The 22,791-nt window shown below is 38.4% G+C and overlaps 2 protein-coding genes and 1 long non-coding RNA gene across 3 annotated transcripts; all 3 read left to right on the top strand.

The window, feature by feature from the left end:
• The first annotated feature begins 9,925 nt into the window (after positions 1–9,925).
• LOC127122295 (uncharacterized) lies at positions 9,926–10,446 on the top strand. The gene is made up of 3 exons (XR_007803514.1): positions 9,926–10,000; positions 10,088–10,139; positions 10,231–10,446. It is a non-coding gene; the product is annotated as an uncharacterized LOC127122295 (long non-coding RNA).
• A 2,300-nt stretch (positions 10,447–12,746) lies between these two features.
• LOC127095845 (uncharacterized) lies at positions 12,747–16,252 on the top strand. Its single transcript, XM_051034479.1, has 3 exons — positions 12,747–15,043; positions 15,122–15,433; positions 15,520–16,252. The coding sequence occupies exons 1-3, from the start codon at positions 12,747–12,749 to the stop codon at positions 16,250–16,252; spliced, it is 3,342 nt and encodes a 1,113-aa protein (XP_050890436.1).
• Positions 16,253–16,608: 356 nt separating this feature from the next.
• LOC127095838 (uncharacterized) lies at positions 16,609–17,502 on the top strand. Its single transcript, XM_051034472.1, has 3 exons — positions 16,609–16,638; positions 16,863–16,904; positions 17,110–17,502. The coding sequence occupies exons 1-3, from the start codon at positions 16,609–16,611 to the stop codon at positions 17,500–17,502; spliced, it is 465 nt and encodes a 154-aa protein (XP_050890429.1).
• The last annotated feature ends 5,289 nt before the right edge of the window (positions 17,503–22,791 follow it).

The raw sequence follows: 22,791 nt of genomic DNA, 5'->3' as shown, positions 1-22,791 counted from the left end.
AGAGAGTTAGGGCACCTATGTCTTTGTTGAAAGATGCTCAGAAGATTGTTGAAGAAGGAACTGTTGATCAGTGGGGGCGCATGGTAGAGGTCTCTGACAATAAAGGCAGAACTGGCTTGGGATTCCAGAAAGGCTCATCAACTGTTAGATCTGAAGATATGCAACTCAGCTTCTATAGCGGAGGGTTCATTCATGGCAATGAACAACACTTAGATGATGTGCTAGAGGATAGCGAAGAGGAAGACTGCACCAACTTTGTAACGCATAGAAGGATATGCAACAATTGGACTGCCGTTGATATTCCTGTTATTTTGCATCGATCTAAGTAATTGCTTTTCTATTTTAAAATCCTTCTCCTATGCCTAAGGGAGAAGTGAACATTGTTTGGACATTTTAAATTGATCATCAATAAAATTAATTATATTCATCCACATCTTTGATGTTTATTTTTACTTTTTTCTTTATTCTGAAAATGGTAATTACAAAAAACATAAATAAATAATATAATTGTCCATCTGCATAATATTTGGTCACAAATTCACTTCTCTAAAATCAAAATATCAAATCATTATGCAAGTTGGTTCCTAACCCCATTGAATACAATGATCCTTCTCCTTCTCCAAATTTTGGATTCCTTATGTTTGAGGCCGAAGAGGAAAGTGATGTAGAAGTGAGTGATGAATTGTCTCGTCTTCTTGAGAAAGATGAAAAGATTATTCAGCCGTTTGAATAGCAGATTGAGCTAGTCAACTTGGGTTCTGAAGATGATGTGAACGAAGTCAAGATTGGGTCTCGACTGTGTCCGGATGCTAAGAAGGGGTTAATTGATCTTCTTCGAGAGTATTCATATGTGTTTTCTTGGTCCTATCAAGATATGCCTGGGTTGGATTCTGAGATAGTGGAGCATAGATTGCCATTGAATCCAGAATGCCCGCCAGTCAAGCAGAAGTCGACAAGAACGCATCCTGATATGACTGTGAAGATCAAAGAGGAAGTTCAGAAGCAGATTGATGTCGGTTTTCTCGTAACAGCTGAGTATCCGCAATGGGTGGCCAATATTGTGTCTGTGCCGAAGAAAGATGGAAAAGTCTGCATGTGTGTTGATTATAGAGATTTGAATAAAGTCCGTCCAAAAGATGATTTCCCTCTTCTACACATTGATATGTTGGTAGACAATACTGCTAAATTCAAAGTATTTTCGTTTATGGATGGATTTTCCGGATATAATCAGACCAAGATGGCACCCAAAGATATGGACAAGACCGCATTCATTACACCCTGGGGAACATTCTGTTATAGAGTGATGCCTTTCGGTTTAGAGAATGCTGGTGCAACTTACCAGAGAGCAAGGACTACTCTTTTTCATGATATAATGCATAAAGAGATTGAAGTTTATGTCGATGACATGATTGCTAAATCAATTGATGAAGAGGAACATGTTGAGCATTTGTTGAAGCTATTCCAGTGTTTGAGGAAGTATAAACTCCGCTTGAATCCCAATAAGTGTACTTTTGGTGTTCGTTCTGGTAAGTTATTGGGCTTTATTGTCAGCGAGAAGCGTATTGAAGTTATCCTACCAAGGTCAAAGCAATACAAGAGATGCCTGCGCCCAAAACTGAGAAGCAAGTCAGAGGTTTTCTCGGCTGCTTGAATTATATTTCCAGATTCATTTCCCACATGACTGCCACATGTGCGCCTATATTCAAGCTTCTTCAGAAAGATTAGTCTTGTGATTGGACCAAAGACTACCAGAAAGCTTTTGAAAGTATCAAGGAATATCTACTTGAACCTCCGATTTTGTCTCCACCTGTTGAAGGAAGATCGTTGATCATGTATTTGACTGTGCTAGAAGATAGTATGGGTTGTGTTCTTGGTCAGCAAGATGAGACTGGGAAGAAAAAAAATTCCATTTATTACCTCAGTAAGAAATTCACCGACTGTGAGACTCGGTATTCTATGCTTGAGAAAACTTGTTGAACATTGGCTTGGGCAGCTAAGCGTCTGCGTCAGTATATGTTGAATCATACCACTTGGTTGATATACAAAATGGATCCAATAAAGTATATATTTGAGAAGCCTGCTTTAATTGGGAGAATTTCACATAGGCAGATGTTGTTATTAGAGTATGATATCAAATACCGGTCTCAGAAAGCGATCAAAGGTAGTATCTTGGCTGACCATTTGGCTCACCAACCAATTAAAGATTACCAGTCAGTGCAGTATGACTTTCCTGATGAAGAGATTTTGTACTTAAAAATGAAAGATTGTGATGAACCATTGCTTGAAGAAGGGCCAGAGCCTGGTTCCTGTTGGGGCATGGTATTTGATGGAGTTGTTAATCAATATGGAAATGGCATTGGGGCAGTGATCATTACTCCTCAAGGCACGCATCTACCATTTACAGCTAGATTGACTTTCAAGTGTACAAACAACATGGCAGAATATGATGCTTGCATTATGGGGCTTGAAGAGGCCATGAATCTCATAATCAAGTATTTAGATGTCTTCGGTGATTCGGCTTTGGTTGTGAATCAGATCAAAGGTGAGAGGGAGACAAATCAACCCGATTTAGTACCATATAGAGATTATGCGAGGAGGATTTCAACTTTCTTTACAAAGATATACCTTCATCACTTTTGGGATCCAGTTTCCTTCTCTGTTCACGATCTGTGAGAATGTAGCATTTACTTCCAAAGATATGAAAGTACTTCATAGTGGGTTTTCTGCCTTTCCATATTTCATACAGAGTGGAGGCGGTTCCTTTTCTCAAGGTGACTCTGTTGTGAACATAGCACGCGGTATTCATAGCTTCAGCCCAAAAGTGCATAGGGAGCTTCTTTGCATGAATCATAGCTCTGGCAGATTCTTGGATAGTTCTATTTTTCCTTTCAACTATCCCATTCTGCTGGGGAGTTATAGGGGAAGAGAATTCATGACTTATTCCTTCAGACGAGCAAAACTCATCAAACTTGGAATTCTTGAATTCCGTACCATGATCACTCCTAATTCGGACAACACAGCTGTCCTTTTCCCTTTGGAGTCTGATGCACAGGTCTTTGAAGACATCAAATGTATCTGACTTCTCTCTGATGAAACTTATCCACGTGTATCTGGAATTGTCATCAACCACCACGTAGGCATATCTCTTTCCCCCCAGACTTTCAACCTGCATAGGTCAACATTAAGTCCATATGCAGCAGTTCCAGAACTCTGGAAGTAGTAGGATGTCCCAGCTTTGGATGTGACATCTTGGTTTTCTTGCCCACCTGGCATTCTCCACAGACTCTTCCTTCATCAATGAGCAGCTTTGGAATTCCTCTGACTGCTTCCTTGGATATGATCTTCTTCATTCCCCGTAAGTGGAGATGTCCAAGGCGTCTATGCCACAGCTTCACCTCCTGTTCTTCCTTGACTTAAGAGCATATTGTGGATAAGTTTGAGACTTTAGGTTCCCACAGATAGCAGTTATCTTTGGACCTAGATCCTCTCATAACTTCCTGATTGTCACCATTCGTCACAATACATAGCTCCTTAGTAAACTGAACATAGAACCCTTGATCACACAGTTGGCTGATGCTGATGAGGTTTGCAGTTAGTCCTCTTACTAACAACACATTATTCAGTTTTGGAACTCCAGAGCAGTCCAGCTTACCCACACCTTTTATTTTTCCTTTAGCACCATCACGAAAGGTCACATAGCTGGTAGTGTGAGGTTGGATATCTGCCAATAGATTTTCCATACCAGTCATATGTCTTAAGCATCCACTGTCAAAGTACCAGTCTTCTTTGGTAGAAGCTCTTAGAGTTGTGTGGGCTAACCTAGCATACCATTGTCGCTTCTTGTTGGAGACATGGTGCCTAAATGTCTTATGCTTAGGTCTGACATGAGGGACTTGGTTCGGGTAACCATGAAGCCTGTAGCAGAAGGCTTTTATATGCCCAAGCCTACCACAGTGGTGACATTTCCATTTCTGGAATTTCCTCTTCTGATGATTAGTCATCCTGGTTGCCCGATGTTGAGACATTGGATGTGACTTCCCTTTGAATTTATGAACTTTAGCCTTTGGGCGTTTGCGTTCAGCTGAGGATCTTTTCCCAAAGCCTAAACCAGATGTGGTTCCAGACTTCTGTCCTACCTTTAGGATCTCTTCCAAGGTGTCAGTTCCTTTATTCATCATTCTGATGGATTTAGTCATCTGATTCAGCTTGGAGGTCAGCAGGGTTATCTCACCATTTAGATCCTCTATGGCCGTCAGATGCTTCAGTTTCTCATATTCCAGCTCCTTGATGAGTTTCTTCTGCTTTTCTCCTTGTACACGTACTTCTGTACTGGTGACACACAGCTTCTTATAAGCTGCAGCAAGTTCATCAAAGGTCAGTTCATCTGCACTTAAGTCATCATCAGTGGCACAAACACTGGTTAGTGCAGTGACATGTTTAGCAGATTCTCCTTCAGATTCACTTTCAGAATCTCCTTCAGACCATGTGATAGCTAGCCCCTTATTTTGCATTTTGAGGTAAGTAGGGCATTCAGCTCTGACGTGTCCATACCCTTCACAACCATGACACTGGATTCCCTTGCCGTGGTTGAACTTCTCTTCAGAAGTTGATCTTTTCTTAATGTCAGACGGGATGTTCTTGACATTAGGTCTACCTCTTTGATCAATCTTCTTCACGAACTTGTTGAACTGTCTCCCAAGCATAGCTAAGGCTTCTGATATGCTTTCATCACCTCCAGTGTATCCTGCTTCTGACTCCTCTTCAGCATTAGATACAAAAGCTACACTTTTGTTCTTCTTTTCAGCATTCTCACCCAAGCCCATTTCAAAGGTTTGGAGAGAGCCAATTAGTTCATCCACCTTCATATTGCAGATGTCCTGCGCCTCCTCTATGGCTGTGACCTTCATAGCAAATCTCTTAGGCAAGGACCTGAGAATCTTTCTTACAAGTTTCTCTTCAGCCATTTTCTCACCTAGTCCACCAGAGGTGTTTGCAATTTCAAGAATATTCATGTGAAAGTCATGAATAGTCTCATCCTCTTTCATCCTCAGATTTTCAAACTTGGTGGTCAGCATCTGAAGTTTGGACATCTTCACCTTGGAAGTACCTTCATGAGTTACCTTGAGGGTATCCCAAACTTCCTTAGCTAGTTCACAGTGGTGCACCAGTCTGAAGATGTTCTTACTGATTCCATTGAACAATGCATTCAAGGCCTTGGAATTTGCAAGAGCTAATGCCTCTTGCTCCTTGTCCCACTCTTCTTCAGGAATTTGCACACTGACTCCATCTTCACCTGTCTTTGTTGGATGTTCCCATCCTTTGTTGACAGCTCTCCAGACTTTCCTATCTAGAGACCTTAAGAAGGCTATCATACGACGCTTCCAGTCATCATAGTTAGAGCCATCCAACATGGGTGGTCTATTTGAGTGTCCTATATCCTTGTCCATGGTACTAGAAAGTAACTTCCCTAGATCTCACCCAGATATTAACAGGCAGGGTGCCTGCTCTGATGCCAATTGAAATTCTAGTTATCAGACTTTAGATGTCACACGGGTTGTTATGACATCCAATTCTGCACAGACAAGAATTATGCAGAACTTAAAAGTAAGTGCAGTAAATAACACAAGTAATTGTTTACCCAGTTCATTCCAACATGACCTACATCTGGGGGCTACCAAGCCAGGGAGGAAATCCACTATCAGTAGTATTAATTCAAAGCTAAACTCACCCGTTTACAACTCTTCACTTAATCCCTACCCAATGCAATTTCAATCTTACTCTAAGATCAGAGTTCCTACTCACTCCCCCTCAATCACCTCAGTGATTACTACCTTTAATCAATATTAAAGACAATTTTGAAGTCACACTTCAAACAACTCTTGATTGTGCTTAACAGCTTTAATCAAGATACACAGCACTCACGCTTAAAAGCTTTGAGCGACACAACACTTACAACTCAATGAACACCCTATGCCAAAGCAATCATCTACGTGATAATGACTTGGCTTACAAGATATGTCTAATACAAGACTCACAAAAATACAGCAGTGAAGTATGATGGACACACTAAATCTTCACGCCTCAAAATCCCCAGTTCTGAATGAAGGAACGACTTCCTTTTATATTGCAGTACTTGGGCCTTTGCACTTGTATTCTCCTGAATTTAAGGTCACGCGAGTTCCCCTAAATTCCACATCTAGGTTACTAACAAATAGGCTATTTGTTAGGTTCATTAAATGTAGCTTGGTTGTTAACTTCCTGGATTTTCTCTCAGCTGTTGAATCCCTGAAGAATAGCCTGAGAAAAAGCTGAAACAGAAAACTGAACAACCTATAATATAGCATATGCTGTCAGGAATGAATGTCACGACATTCAGCTTGACATCAAGGATCATATGCTAAGTCTATTTTTCCAGAAAACAGACTGTACAATTTTGCTGACCTGTATATGACCAAAATGACCATACTACAGTAACAGCTTACATTAGTAAATGTCAAAGTATCCAATTTGACATTTACACATTTGGCCTTAAGTCAGTTCTGTTATCCTCTTGAAGAACAAACTAAGAAATATGCTGAAGTATAGCAGAACACCACTCTGTCTATTATTCAGTATATGTTGTCCATGATGAATGTCATAACATCCAGTTTGACATTCATATAGTAGGCCTTATGCCAGGTCTGGTATTTCCTTGATAACCAGACTACAAATGAATACTGAGCTCTAACAGAACACCAACTATTCTATTCCTCAGTATCTGCTGATAGGGATGAATGTCACCACATCCAATTTGACATTCAATAAATCCTGTATTAGCTAATCCTACAGTAAGTTACTCAGGTATGTCATGACATTAGTCAAGACATCAGAGTACAGTTAGATACTCTAACCTCCAATGCAGTCACACAAACGCCTTCACAACATGTCATGACATTAGTCAAGACATTAGAATCCAGCTAGTGTTTTACCATACAATGCAGCCAATTAAACACCTACAAACTCCCCCTTTGGCAAATTTTTGGCTAAAACACTTTGATCCCACAACAGAGTTCATAGCAGCGGAAATCACACATCTAGCAGGTAATAGACCTAGCTAATACACTCAGAGTGACAGCACACTCACACACAAGGAAGTTAAATAAAACTTCACATAACAGCACACATACAGAAGTTAAATAAAAACTTCAACACACATCAGCTGCAGGGGAGGGAATCTTCGAATCTGTCATGAAAGTCTGTTTTAACAGACCAATCTGTTGTCTGGGGTATCACCTGTTACTCCCCCTTTTTGTCAAAAATGTTACCAAAGCCAACAACATAAACAGAAAAAAATGACCGAATTACAGACTTGGTTTTACTTCACAGTTTCAACCAAGTTAGCACCCACTTGATCATGCTTCACAGCTTTGATCAAGTAATCACCCACTTTTGCTTTACTGTAGGTACAGCCATATCGGATGCCATGACTTTGTTTCTGACATCCAGAACCACTCCTGCATGAACAGCATCCTTGAATTCCTGCAGGTGCATATCCCTTCTCACGTTAGGGTGTCTCCTTACCCTCTTGTTGCCACACTTGTTGTACGTGGCATAGTTGTGATCTGTTGACCAATCAGAGCATAGTTTCAATTGTTTAACAGGCAGAGATATTAAACAATACATCCCAAACATCAGTGGTTGCTATAAGTTCTCAGAGAGACATATTCCCAGTTTGCCCCTTAAGTTTTCAAACTGAGTAGCATCCAGAGCCTTTGTAAATATGTCAGCCAGTTGAAGTTCAGTGGCTACATGTTCCAAGGTGATCACCTTGTCTTCCACCAGATCTCTGATGAAGTGATGTCTAATGTCAATATGCTTGGTCCTGATGTGTTGGATGGGATTCTTGGAGATATTTATGGCACTGAGATTATCACAGAACAATGTCATGACATTTTGAGTGACATTGTACTCAGTGAGCATCTGTTTCATCCAAACCAGTTGGGAACAACTACTTCCAGCAGCTATGTATTCAGCCTCTGCAGTGGACAGAGATACACAATTCTGCTTCTTGCTGAACCAAGATATGAGATTGTCTCCCAAGAAGAAACATCCTCCTGATGTGCTTTTATTGTCATCAGCACTCCCAGCCCAGTCAGCATCACAGTACCCAGATAGGACAGGCTCAGACCCATGTGAGTACAGCATCCCGTAGTCACAAGTCCCATTGATTTACTTGAGAATCCTTTTGACTTGATTCAAGTGGCTCACTTTAGGCTCTGCTTGGTATCTAGCACATACTCCAACTGCATAAGAAATGTCAGGTCTACTTGCAGTTAGGTATAGTAGACTGCCTATCATGCTTCTGTACAAGCATTGATCAACACTAGGCCCTCCATCATCTTTGGTTAACTTCAGATGAGTAGGAGCAGGAGTCCTCTTGTGCCTAGCATTATCCATACCAAACTTCTTAACTATGTTTTTGGCATACTTGCTTTGGGAGAGAAACATAGAGTCCTCCATTAGGTTGACTTGCATTCCAAGAAAGTAGGTTAGTTCCCCAACCAGACTCATTTCAAACTCAGATTGCATTTGTTGAACAAAATGTGTTACCATTTGTTCTGACATACCACCAAAGACTATATCATCCACATAGATTTGAGCAATCATGATTTTGCCGTCTTCATCCTTCACAAACAAGGTTTTATCTATTCCACCTTTTTTGTATCCATTTGAGGTCAGAAATTCGGTCAACCTTTCATACCATGCTCTAGGTGCTTGCTTCAACCCATACAAGGCTTTCCTCAACTTGTATACATGCTTAGGTTGGTTAGGATCACAGAACCCTTTAGGTTGTTCCACATAGACTTCTTCATTCAAGTAGCCATTCAAGAATGCACTCTTCACATCCATTTGGAACAGTTTAAACTTCAGAATGCATGATATACCTAACAGCAATCTGATGGACTCAAGCCTAGCCACAGGAGCAAACGTCTCATCAAAATCAACCCCTTCAACTTGAGTGTATCCTTGAGCTACTAGTCTTGCTTTATTCCTAGTAATTACTCCTTTCTCATCAGACTTGTTTTTGTAGATCCACTTGGTGCCAATCATGTTGGTCCCTTCAGGTCTTGGAACTAGCTCCCATACTTCATTCCTTTGGAACTGCTCAAGTTCCTCTTGCATGGCATTGATCCAGTATTCGTCAGTCAGGGCTTCTTTCACATTCTTGGGTTCAACCTTGGAAACAAAACAGGAATTTGAGCTCATTCCCCTTGACCTGGTAGTCACACCACTATTGGGATCCCCTATGATAAGATCCTTAGGGTGATCTTTCTGAATTCTGATAGATGGCATTTTGGTGCACTACTAGAATAAGTCATTTTAGCCTCCTAGTTTAGAGTCGGCCACCGACACGGACACTATTAGTGTCGGCTAAGCCTACACTAACGGACTCTATCTAGGTACATCTTTTAAGACAAGTTATTTTTTTTATCAGTGTCGGCAAAACCGACACTACTTGTTATGTTACCTTTGAAGAATGTTTGATTAATTTATTTAGAGTCGGTGAGACCGACTCTATCTAGTAGCATTATTTTTTAATTAGTATTTATTTACTTAGAGTCCGCTGAGCCGACTATATTCTTATAACATATACATTTTCCATTTATTTATCTATAATATATATATATATATATATATATATATATATATATATTTAAGGTTTAAGTATTTTATTTATTAATTAGAGTTCGCTTGGCGGACTCTATGGAATTTTCTATTTCGGACCAAAAATTGCGCGACATCTTATTTCCCTCTTTCCTTTTCCCTCGTCATTTTTCACTCTCCCTCCATTTCATTTCACAAAACGAAAACCCTAATTCCATGCTAAATCGTGAATCCCTTTTTTCCCTATTTCGTGAACCGATTCGTGAATCCCTAATCCGTGAATCCCTAATCCGTGAATCCATTGAAGAATCCCTAATTCAAAATCCCTCGTTAAAGGGTTTCTGAATCATCAAAGGTAATGCATATTCATCTCAAGTGATTTCCATGGATTTTGGTTTAATGAGTATGAGATAGTCATATGTTTTATGTTTTCTGAATGTAGGTTTTCCAGAACTATCGGCTTTGTGGATGCTGGAATCAACTTTTCTTTGCAAGTTTAGTATTGTTTCCAAATATGTTTAAAGTCTCCTTTAAGTCTGAAACTACAAAAATCAAATTATTTGCTAATTGGTTTTCTGAATGTAGGTTTTCAAGAATGCTCATCTTACTTAGTGGAGGCAGTAAGCAGTTGTTGAATGCAAGTTAATTTGGAACCGAAGCACTATATCATCCGGGATTTTGCAAAGACAACTCTTTCTCAAGGTTAGTCATCCCTATGTTAATTTGGAACCAGACTGAACTGTTAGTGTTTGCAATAGTTAGTGTTTGCATCAGTTAGTATTTCTCAAGGTTGGGGTTATAATTTATTTTGAAGGAAATGTTTTTTCTGGACTCAAATTTATTAACTGTTTGCATCAGTAGTGAAAGCTGTGTTTGTGAAAGCTGTATAGTTTCTATGATACTCCTGTTATGAACATATGTGTGGTGTTAAATGTGTTAAATGTGATTGTGATTATGACAAAAATGAGGTCGAATAATTTTACTGTTGCAATGTTTGAAGTTTGAAATACTTAACACTTTAGTTATTATACAATTATTTGGAATAAGTGAAGCTGTTGAGAATTATTTATGAATTGATTTTGTGGTTATGAGGAGGCTATGGAATTTCCTAAGTTCTGCTTAATTATTTCTTATGGGGTCAAACTAAAAGAGCTGAAAAAGTTTGTGCTGGTTTAGATTTGTTTTTGTGGAACCAAGGTTTCTGGTATGTTGATGATATTGATGCATGTTTTCATCCTTCCTCTTATCTTGAATGTCCTTCATGTGGTTCTCTTGATGATGTTGCCTCCGAGTAATTTCCAGTTGTTGCATTGTGTATTGATGATGCGGCTGCTTGAGTGCTTTATAGATGAACTCATATCTGTAGTTTAGTTTCCCTTTTGTTGCTTGATGTATGTCCTCTAATGCTCTAGATTGTCCTGTTCTTGATGAGATATTTGCTGTTGAGCCTTCCTTGCTTCAGGCTGAAGGTGATGTTTTCATTGTGCCACCTGATTTGGCTGTTGTGCTTCTTGAATTATCTGTTGTGCCTGCATTCCATAACTGATTTCTGATGTGAGTTGCAGTGCCAGTATCAGCCATTTGTAACAATCTGTGTGTCTGCTATATATTTGTGACCTGATTATTAGTGCTTGTTTTCTAACTGTTGTTGATGTGTCTTAGTTAGTGCTTTGCTTGCTTCTAGTGACTGCAATTGAGAAGTGTTCCTTTGTTCTGTCTTGTGTTGTTGTCCTATTGTGCTAGCAGTTCATCCATATTTTTGAAATCAATATGTTTCTCGATTCCCCGAGTTAGCTTCACGTGTTTCTGATTTCTCCATTCCTACTGTCTTGTTTGTCTTGTGCTTCCTTGTGTTTTAATGGATGATTGGATGTTAAATTTCCATTTTCCTTGCAAATAAGATATTCTGTTATACCCTGCTTGTGAAGCATAGTGAAATGGATAATTGGATGTTACTTTTAGAATTATAATCAATCCTTCACCATTCAAATTTAACTTTTAGAAGTGCCAATTTATTTCAAATCATATCATTGTATAGTGTGATAAACCTCTTTCAAGGTGTTTTCATAAGGCTTGACATGCTTCTACGAGAGAACACTCTTTATTTATGAAAGAGTTCCAAATCCATTTTGTTTCTTCTTTTTGCACTGTACGGCTCTGTTTGCGTAGACGGTTTGGTTATAGTTACCGTTAGTTTTTGTCGGCACCGTTAACTCTAATTGTTATAAGAGAATTGTTTGATTGTGGTTACCACTTGTTTAAACTCATAGTTCGAGCTAAGTGTATGATTTACAAATTTTTAAACTTTATTTTGATTTCGAACACGCATTGGCTATGTTGTGTTTTTCTCTTTTCGGTTTCCCTTGGATTGCGAATTGGTTATGTTGTAAATGAAATTCTAGCATCGGGATATAACCTTTCACCTTTGTGGCATTTGATTCGCATAGATTTTGTTTATATTTCGAATTAAGTTCTATTCTGTTGTTGTGATTGTCCCAGTGTTGTGTTTTTTTTCTGGTTTCGAGGCGGTTGCTTTGTGTATCGGCTACCTTATGCGTTTTGGTTGCGTATGTTTGTAGGTAGAAGTTTTGTTTTGGTTTGTATGTTGATTTGTGTTGGCATGGTAATAATTTGGTACTACTGTACATGACAGTCTATATAGTGACTACATACTGCAAGTTGTTAGTTATTTCCATTAACATGTAGTTTTGGTTCGGTTTACATTAAAAAATAAACTAAGAATTAAGGCTTACGTTGTTTTAGTTAGATTTCAGGAAGTGAGTACAATAGCTTATTGGATTTGTTAAAATATACAGCAGTTTAATAGATTTATAAATCTGTGCAGCAATTTTGTTTACGGTCTGAAATAATAATGTACAATAGTATTAAAATTTGGTATGTTCGTCATGTTTAATTTTTGAACCACTGAAAATAAAATAAAAATCCCTTGGAATACATGTATTCTATTCTCTCCTAATACCCATTAGGAAGTTATCTGATTTTCTCCTAATACCCATTAGGAACTTATCAGCCATTCATTTTTGTCTAATATATGTTTTAATTTTCAGTGGTTGACGAGTTAATTGTTTGCCTTATAGAAAATGGATCGTACTTGGATGTACGATAGAGTATATTCCAATAGACACGGATTGAAAGAAGAGTATGTTCGCGGGGTTAAAGACTTCGTAAAGAGGGCTTTGAAACAACCTATTTGTAAATCTGAGGGAGGGATAAGGTGTCCGTGTATAAATTGCAAGTGTCTCAAGATAAGAACACCAACTAATGTTAGACTTCACTTGTATCAAGATGGCTTTCAACCAGACTATTGGATTTGGACTCAACATGGAGAAGTAGAGCTCAATGTTAATACAAGGAATGATTCAAATAGTAGTGAGCATGTGCATCATGATGACCAAATTGAGGCAATGAATCAGATGGTGTATGATGCTTTTAGGCCTTATGGAGTATTCTCTCACGTGAATGATAACATAGAAGTTGAGGAATATACGGAGGATGAGTTTCCCAACGAAGATGCCAAACGATTTTATGACAAGTTGATATCTTTCAACAAGCCCATTTATGAGGGAGCTACCCAATCAATATTATCAATATCTACTCAACTTCTTGAAATTAGGTCTAATTGGCATGTACCACAAAAAGGTTTAGATTTTGTTGCACAAATGCTTAAAAGTGTATGTCCAGTTCAAAAATGCTTGCCCGAGAACTATTACCAAGCAACACAGTTGGTATCTAAGTTAGGGCTAAAGGTTGAGAAGATTGATTGTTGTAAGAATGGTTGTATGTTATATTACAAGGATGATAGCAATCTATCAGAGTGCAAATTTTGTAATGCTCCTAGGTTCATTCCTCGCAAGACTGGCATGGGAAAGTACAAAGATATCCCAGTGAAGAGAATGTTCTACTTCCCAATCATTCCCAGATTACAAAGATTGTATGCATCAACTGAGTCGGCAAGTGAAATGAGATGGCATCACATGAACAAAAATAGTTCCAACATCCTTCGCCACCCGTCAGATGGAAAAGCATGGAAACATTTTGATAGTGTATATCCTGACTTTTCTAGGGAACCCAGAAATGTAAGGTTGGGTCCGTGTTCAGATGGTTTTACTCCTTACATTCAAGCGTCTGCTTCTCCATACTCATGTTGGCCAATAATAGTTACTCCGTATAATCTCCCCCCTGAAATGTGCATGACCAAACCATACTTGTTTTTGGCATGCCTCATACCCGGACCTAAAAACCCTAAATTAAAGATAGATGTCTACTTGCAACCATTGATTGATGATCTACATCGATTGTGGTCCAATGGAATATTGACCTATGATATATCTACAAAACAAAACTTCATCATGAAAGCCTGCTTGATGTGGACAATTAATGATTTTCCAGCCTATGGTATGTTATCTGGATGGGGAACACAAGGTAAATTGGCATGCCCTCATTGTATGGAACACACTGATGCTTTCACCTTGAAAAGTGGCCATAAGAATTCCTGGTTTGACTGTCATCGTCGTTTCTTGCCATCTAATCACTCCTTCAGAAGGAGTAAAAGAAGTTTCCTAAAAAATAGGGTTGTGACCAATGAGCCACCTCCCATTTCCACAGGGAAAGATATATGGGCGGTAATAAGTAATTTTCCAAAAGTTACTGAAATTGGATGGGAGGCGAAATGGAAAGAATTCGAAGGGTATGGAGTGGATCACAATTGGAAAAAGCGAAGTATTTTTTGGGATCTCCCATATTGGAAGGATAACTTGTTAAGGCATAACCTCGATGTGATGCACATAGAAAAAAACGTCTTCGATAATATATTTAATACTGTCATGAATGTTAAGGATAAAACAAAGGATAATGAAAAGGCAAGAGAAGACTTGGCTAAATTATGCTTTCGCGGGGACTTGGAGCTCCAACCCTTAGAAAACGGAAAGAATGGTAAACCAAAGGCTAGTTACACTCTAACCAAATCTGAAGCCAAGTTGGTTTGTAAATGGCTTAAGGAATTGAGAATTCCAGATGGCTATGCTTCAAACCTCAGTAGGTGTGCCAATGTAGAAAAGGGTACGGTGCATGGGATGAAGAGCCATGATTGTCATGTTTTCATGGAATGTTTACTCCCAATTGCATTCCATTCATTGCCAGATTTGGTTTGGAAACCATTAACTGAGCTAAGTCGATTCTTTAAAGATCTTTGTTGCAATACATTGAGGATGGACGACTTAATTAAGTTGGATGAGAATATTCCAATTATCATATGCAAGTTGGAAAGGATTTTTCCACCAGGTTTCTTTGACTCAATGGAGCATCTTCCAATCCATCTTGCCAAAGAAGCAATTCTAGGTGGTCCAGTACAGTACCGATGGATGTATCCATTCGAAAGGTAATTGTTGTGGTTGATTTTATTAAGTTATTGCATGTTTATCATAAATTAATAAACGTGGAATGATTGAATGTGCAGATTTATGGGAGTCTCAAAGAGGGCAGTGACAAATAAGGCTAGAGTTGAAGGTTCCATATGCAGTGATTATATACATCGCGAGACAAATTACTTTTGCTCTCATTATTTCAACTCTTTCCGTTTGTTGCCAACCATAAATCTTAGTAACAAACCTCATTTAGACAATGATGACATTCTACCTACAATGTCCATTCTACAAAGTGGCGGTCGACCAAGTGGGAAGTCACGAAAATATTTTCTATCTGATAAGGAATGGAAGTCTTCACATGTGCATGTCTTGATAAATTGTGATGAGGTTAAACCATATCTTGAGTAAGTGTGCATCATAATATATTCAATCAAATTATTGATGCATATCATAATAGATATTTACTTATGAATCGTGTGATTTATTTCAGCATATTCTTAGAGAACCACTCTCTAGATATAGAAGATTCATCTGGGCGCATACATATAGAGTTTCCCATATGGCTGAAGAAATATGTAAATGAGGAGACAAATGGAGTTACTAACCAAGATATAATTGCCTTGTCTCGCAGTCCTGCATCAATGGCCATATCATGGAACATGTATTTTATCAATGGGTACAAGTTTCATACTGAAGAATGGAGCAAAGGTAGAAAAACTAGCAATTGTGGTGTGCACGTGAAAGGTCTTGCAGAAGGAGGAAATACTGATTTTTATGGAATAATCAAACATATCTTTGAGCTAGATTACTTTGGTCTGAAGCATAAGATTCCAGTTTTTTATTGTGAATGGTTTGATCCAACAAGGAATACGGGCACAAAGGTTCACCCACAATATAAAACTGTGGATATTAAGATGGATAAACGTTATCGTCCTTATGATCCTTTCATCCTTGCGCAAAATGCAAGACAAGTGTATTATGTCCCATATCCAGAAATGTGTAGAGATATGCGTGGATGGTGTGCGGCAATCACCATAAAACCAAGGGGTCGCGTAGAGATTGACAACATAGAGGATGAAGTACCTTATCAATCTGATGGGATGTTACCGGCACTACCCAATGTAGAAATTGAAGCAATATCTTGTTTGCGTGACATGTCACAATTAGATGTGTTTGAAGAGATTTTTGATTGCTCTACTAGTGAAGCAGATAGAGGGCATTGATGAAGATAAATTAAGTCGCTGTGCATTTATCTTTTCCTTGTAGAGAACTTTTTCTTTGTTTACCCCTCCTTTGTTAGCAGCATTCCTTTGTATTTGAAATGGCTCCATTTCTAATATCCAATAATTTGGCTATGTAGTGAATCACTATAGTTCTTCCCTGTGCTATCATGTAGTATAATACTTTCTAAAGGTCAAATACAGTTTTCTACACCTTGCAATATCATTTTACATGTTTTTGCATTAGATCGTTGCATGCTTTATCATGAAGTTGTTGTTAATCTTTTAGTTATTATTACTTTAGGACCACAATAGAGTATGCATATCTTTCTCTTAACTTTTTTTATTGATTGATTAATATGAGTCCTGTTTTTATAAAGTTTGGAGATGTATGAGAATATCGTACAACAACAATGAATGTTTTGTTTTCTAGTAGAACTAGAATTCACTTTATATGTTTTATGAAATTTTTTTATTTAGCAAGCAGCCGCCTCCCTTTATCTGTCTTCTGGCATATAATAAAAAATCCACATCTTCTCTGTTGAAACTAGGGGGCATTTTGGATTCTCCATTAAGAATCCGTACTGTAAATTGCTCAAATTGTTTCCTGTAGAGCAGTGTTGTGTTATCAAATATCCGTAACTGCGGCGCTATGGTAGGTATACGTGGCAGTTTTCGGACTCGCCACAGTATGGAGAGGTTTTTGCTGTTGTTGATGTTTGGAGGGGTTTTTGCGTGTTATCAGAAACAACATTGTTTCTTTTCTTTTACTTTTAATTTTATCAGAAACTGCATTTGATAATGTTATGATAATGTTAAGAGTGTGAGACTGACTAATCCTTTTATTTTTATGACAACAGATGACTAAAAGAGGTGGAAAAGCTAAGGTATTAGCACCAGGAAAACTTCAAGAAGAACGAAATCGCATAATTAACAAGAAGCATATTGTTAGGAAACCTGCTCAAACAACATTGTCTATGCAGGATGCATCATCGGCACCAACACCAGCTCAGGCAGCACCGTCCCTGCAGGTTGCATCGTCGATGCCGACATCAGCTTCGAAAAAATCATCTATGCAGACTGCATCGTCGATGCCAACACCAGCTCAGGAAGCATCGTCCGTGCAGGTTGCATCATCAATGCCAACATCAGCTTCTAAAAAATCGTGTGTGCAGGCTGCATCGTTGATGCCAACACCAGCTCAGGCAGCATCGTCCGTGCAGGCTGCATCGTCGATGCCAACACCAGCTTAGGCAGCATCGTCTGTGCAGGCTGCATCGTCGATGCCAACACCAGCTCCAACTGTAGTACCTGTTCATGCCACTACCTCTGAGAAATTCAGTTTTATGCCTACTCCAACTTTAAGCCATCAAACAATGGCTGGCCCTCAAAGTATAAACCTTCAAACAATGGCTAGCCCTTCAAATTTGGCAGAGGAGGAAGATGTGGATGCTGATGAGGATGAGGCGGTGGGTCAAGAAACTATTACCCCTCTTGTGCCAACAATAGATGAGAATGGGAAAGTTATTATAAAACCATCTGGTACTGGGTAAGTCATATATATTCTCATAATTTAATAATTTAGTAGTTTTATTATTGTATTTTGTCTAAAATATATATAACCTGTTAAGAAAGTTGAGAATATTACTATCCATATGATTCTTAATAATTGAGTAGTTTTATTATTGTATTTTGTAGGCTAGTTCCTGCCAAAGAAGTTGCTGGTGCCATTAATTATGCGATACGCAAACAATTTTATAAACCTATACATCATTGGTCTGCACTCGATCCTGATACGAAAGCTGATTGGTTTAAGTTGTTTGGAGTAAGTATTTATTGACTTTTGTCACTTAAGTTGATCAAATTATATTTAAAAAAGTAACTAATTGGTTATTAATATTAATTATGTGATTTTAATTATTTTTAGGAGAAGGTTTCGTGGGATCCTTTCGATCATGCATTTGTCTATAGCGCATTTGAAAAAAAAGGAAGAAAACGATTAAACGACATGTTGGGGAAGGCGAGGAGAAAAGGGACTCGACCTTCATGGATTGGTGATGATGCTTGGGTTGAACTTCAAACTTATTGGAAAAAGACCGAGTTTTTGGCTGTGTCTTCTCAAAACAAGACCAATCGAGCTTCCGCAAGAGGCGGAGCAGTCCACACCACAGGCCATAAGGCTCATATTGATGTTGCACTTCAACTTGTAAGTAATAAAATCCTAACAAATTATTATTATTATGAAGATTCTTTATATCTTGACAGTTTTACTCGTATTCTGTATTGATTATTGGATTATTTGATTTTTGTAGTCACGTGAACTTCAAAGGGATCTGCGTCCCGATGAGTTATTTTTAAAAACACACAAGAGGAAAAATGGTGAATGGGTTGACAGTCGTGCTGCATCTACTTATGTAAGTTCTCGTAAATTTTACTGCATCAATATTTGCATCCATGCTTTCAGAAGCAGACTTATTCAAATTAAACTCTCCAAAAAGGATCTAGTTATCCATTTTTATAGTCTAATGTAAGTTAGATATAATAGCACAAGTCCTATGTTTAACTATCAGTTTGAAATTCCTGCAATCAGTTTGCTGTGGTGTTTGATATTTGTTTGAAATTCCTGCATCAATATTTGTTGTGCTGTTTGATATCAGTTTGAAATTCCTGCAATCAGTTTGAAATTCCTGCTTGTGTTATCTTGCTGTTAAATATTCCTTACTTTTTCAACCTACTGACAGTGACGTGCTAACAACTCAACATTACTCACTAATCCGACTCCTAACACTAACAGAAATCAAACATTCAATTAACCATGCTAACCACTAATTCGAACTATTTTTTTTACTTGCAGTCCAATTAAGGTTGGTATATAATTCTAATAGAGTTTCAAAACTGCTAACTCTATCCATGTAAACTAACTCTAACTTTTGTGATAATTCGTTCTATTAATCAACAAGGAGCATAGTTAGTAATATTTTTTATTAGTTTTTTTGTTTGGTTGTTACACTGTGAGTGAAGTTAGGAAAGAGTTGTTAAAATGCAATTAATTATAACTTCTGTTAGATGACAGTTGGAATGTTAATTCGGTTAGAGTTAATTTGTTAGATGTTTGGACAAGTTGAATTCTGCTAGGGAATCGATTCCATTGAAAATGAAATTCTGTCACATATATTACCTTCTAGATGCATGAGTTTACTAAGTCGATTTTGATCAAATGGAAACTAGCTTAATTGGTTCAGTCACATGAAAATGCTAGCAATCTTGTGGTGCAAATTGATTTGATTCATGATTTATGAATACCTACTGTTAATTGATTATGCATTATTGTCACACTTATTTGAATATTAAATAGGATGGTTATTACTGTTGGCATTTTATTGAATTACGAAGTTATTGAATCAATTAGGAAATGAATGTGATTGAACAAATTTGGTTAAGTTGTTGTTGCTGCAGTTTTTTATGAAATTGAAACGCAGGTTGAAAAATCAATTAGGAAACTAACTATTACTAACTATGTAACTCAAACAAACTTAGCATTATAAATAGTTAACTGATTCAACCTTTTAACAACATTTAACAAATTCTAACAATTCTTAACAGAGCACTAACTTCTAACCAACATATCATCTCTAAATTCTTAACAGAGCACTAACTTAGCATTATAATGTTGTGTTATGCAGAAGACTTTTAAAGAGAAGTTTGATGCAGAACTTCAGCCAACTGAAGAAGGGAATGGAGAGGTTGTTCAAGTGTTAGATGGAGAGCGTGTAAATCAGCTATGGACAGAGGCTGCTGGGGGCCGTAACCGTGGTCGGGTTTATGGCGCTGCAGATTTAGCTATTAATCTAAAACGTGGATCAAAAAGTTTTACCCAACAATCTCAAACTCCTCAACACTCTATGTTTGGGATGTCATTAGAAGCTGAAAGAGCAGCTAGAATTAGAGCTGAACAAATTGCCGAGGCTGCAACGACCCAATTACAAGAGGCTAACGAAGCAATGCGAGCTGCTACCGAGGCTGCAAAAGCTGCTACCGAGACTGCACAAAGGATGGAGAGGGAGATGAATGCTTGGAAGGAATTTATGATGAAGAAATTTGACACTTCAACTTTTGTATCACATTCTCATCATTATGATGACAATTTGGATGATCAATCATTAGATGAAGATTGATCTTGTACTTTTAGTAGAACGAATTAATCTCGGATGTGATTACTTTTTGTGTATGTTTTTTGAAAGTTAATGTGGGTAGAACTTTTGTAGTTTCTTTCACGAATGTTTAAAATTGTTTCCAAATGTTTTACCATAAATATGATATTGTTCGGTTGATGGAGTGGATTGAAAAAATTTGTTCGAGTGAGGTTGTCATGTTGCAACCCGACTATAAACATCTTTATTGTCCTTTTTTGTTGACTTTAGAGTCGGTCTATGCAAGGCTAAATATTATTATAGACTTTTCTATGTTGACTTTAGAGTCGGTGCTACGGACGCTATCTGTTTTTTCTTGAGTTTTATAAATTGACCTCAATGCCAGTCGATCGATGCATAAAAAAAGTTGACTTTTTTTGTTGACTATAGAGTCGGACAGGCCAACGCTAAACATAATATTGACTTTTCATGGTTTTGAAACAATATAGCATCGGTCCCATTAGTGTCCGCGTTAGCCTCCGTTTCACCGAGGCTACGTAGCCTCGGTGTATCTTTAGCCGACGTTACACAGTAGCTTCGCAACTTTTATTCAAGGCCCGACACCGACGCTAAACCGACGCTAACCACATATTAGTGTCTGTTTTTTCACCTTTAGCGTCTGAAAGTGGCCGACGCTAATAACTGTTTTTCTAGTAGTGGTGGTTGCATCTACTTCACATTCAGGAGGAGGTTCCTGTACTTCTTCAGACTTGACTGGAATGTCTGTTGAACTATCAGGGAATGTTGCAACATCCTCTATGACATTGATTCCTTCCTCTTTATCATCCACAATAACATTTATGGATTCCATCAGGACATTGGTCCTGTAGTTGAACACTCTGTACGCCCTGCTGTTAGTGGAGTATCCTAGAAATATACCTTCATCACTTTTGGGATCCAGTTTCCTTCTCTGTTCACGATCTGTGAGAATGTAGCATTTACTTCCAAAGATATGAAAGTACTTCACAGTGGGTTTTCTGCCTTTCCATATTTCATACAGAGTGGAGGAGGTTCCTTTTCTCAAGGTGACTATGTTGTGAACATAGCACGCGGTATTCATAGCTTCAGCCCAAAAGTGCATAGGGAGCTTCTTTGCATGAATCATAGCTCTGGCAGATTCTTGGATAGTTCTATTTTTCCTTTCAACTATCCCATTCTGCTGGGGAGTTATAGGGGAAGAGAATTCATGACTTATTCCTTCAGACGAGCAAAACTCATCAAACTTGGAATTCTTGAATTCCGTACCATGATCACTCCTAATTCGGACAACACAGCTGTCCTTTTCCCTTTGGAGTCTGATGCACAGGTCTTTGAAGAAATCAAATGTATCTGACTTCTCTCTGATGAAACTTATCCACGTGTATCTGGAATGGTCATCAACCACCACGTAGGCATATCTCTTTCCCCCCAGACTTTCAACCTGCATAGGTCCCATTAAGTCCATGTGCAGCAGTTCCAGAACTCTGGAAGTAGTAGGATGTCCCAGCTTCGGATGTGACATCTTGGTTTGCTTGCCCACCTGGCATTCTCCACAGACTCTTCCTTCATCAATGAGCAGCTTTGGAATTCCTCTGACTGCTTCCTTGGATATGATCTTCTTCATTCCCTGTAAGTGGAGATGTCCAAGGCGTCTATGCCACAGCTTCACCTCCTGTTCTTCCTTGACTGAAGAGCATATTGTGGATAAGTTTGAGACTTTAGGTTCCCACAGATAGCAGTTATCTTTGGACCTAGATCGTCTCATAACTTCCTGATTGTCACCATTCGTCACAATACATAGCTCCTTAGTAAACTGAACATAGAACCCTTGATCACACAGTTGGCTTATGCTGATGAGGTTTGTAGTTAGTCCTCTTACTAACAACACATTATTCAGTTTTGGAACTCCAGAGAAGTCCAGCTTACCCACACCTTTTATTTTTCCTTTAGCACCATCACCAAAGGTCACATAGCTGGTAGTGTGAGGTTGGATATCTGCCAATAGATTTTCCATACCAGTCATATGTCTTGAGCATCCACTGTCAAAGTACTAGTCTTCTTTGGTAGAAGCTCTTAGAGTTGTGTGGGCTAACCTAGCATACCATTGTCGCTTCTTGTTGGAGACATGGTGCCTAAATGTCTTATGCTTAGGTCTGACATGAGGGACTTGGTTCGGGTAACCATGAAGCCTGTAGCAGAAGGCTTTTATATGCCCAAGCCTACCACAGTGGTGACATTTCCATTTCTGGAATTTCCTCTTCTGATGATTAGTCATCCTGGTTGCCCGATGTTGAGACATTGGATGTGACTTCCCTTTGAATTTATGAACTTTAGCCTTTGGGCGTTTGCGTTCAGCTGAGGATCTTTTCCCAA

The sequence above is a fragment of the Lathyrus oleraceus genome, chromosome 1 (assembly GCF_024323335.1).
Source record: "Lathyrus oleraceus cultivar Zhongwan6 chromosome 1, CAAS_Psat_ZW6_1.0, whole genome shotgun sequence".
Classification (NCBI taxonomy): Eukaryota; Viridiplantae; Streptophyta; class Magnoliopsida; order Fabales; family Fabaceae; genus Lathyrus; species Lathyrus oleraceus.
The sequence above is the reverse complement of the archived record's forward strand: the minus strand, read 5'-3'. Positions and strand labels throughout refer to the sequence as shown.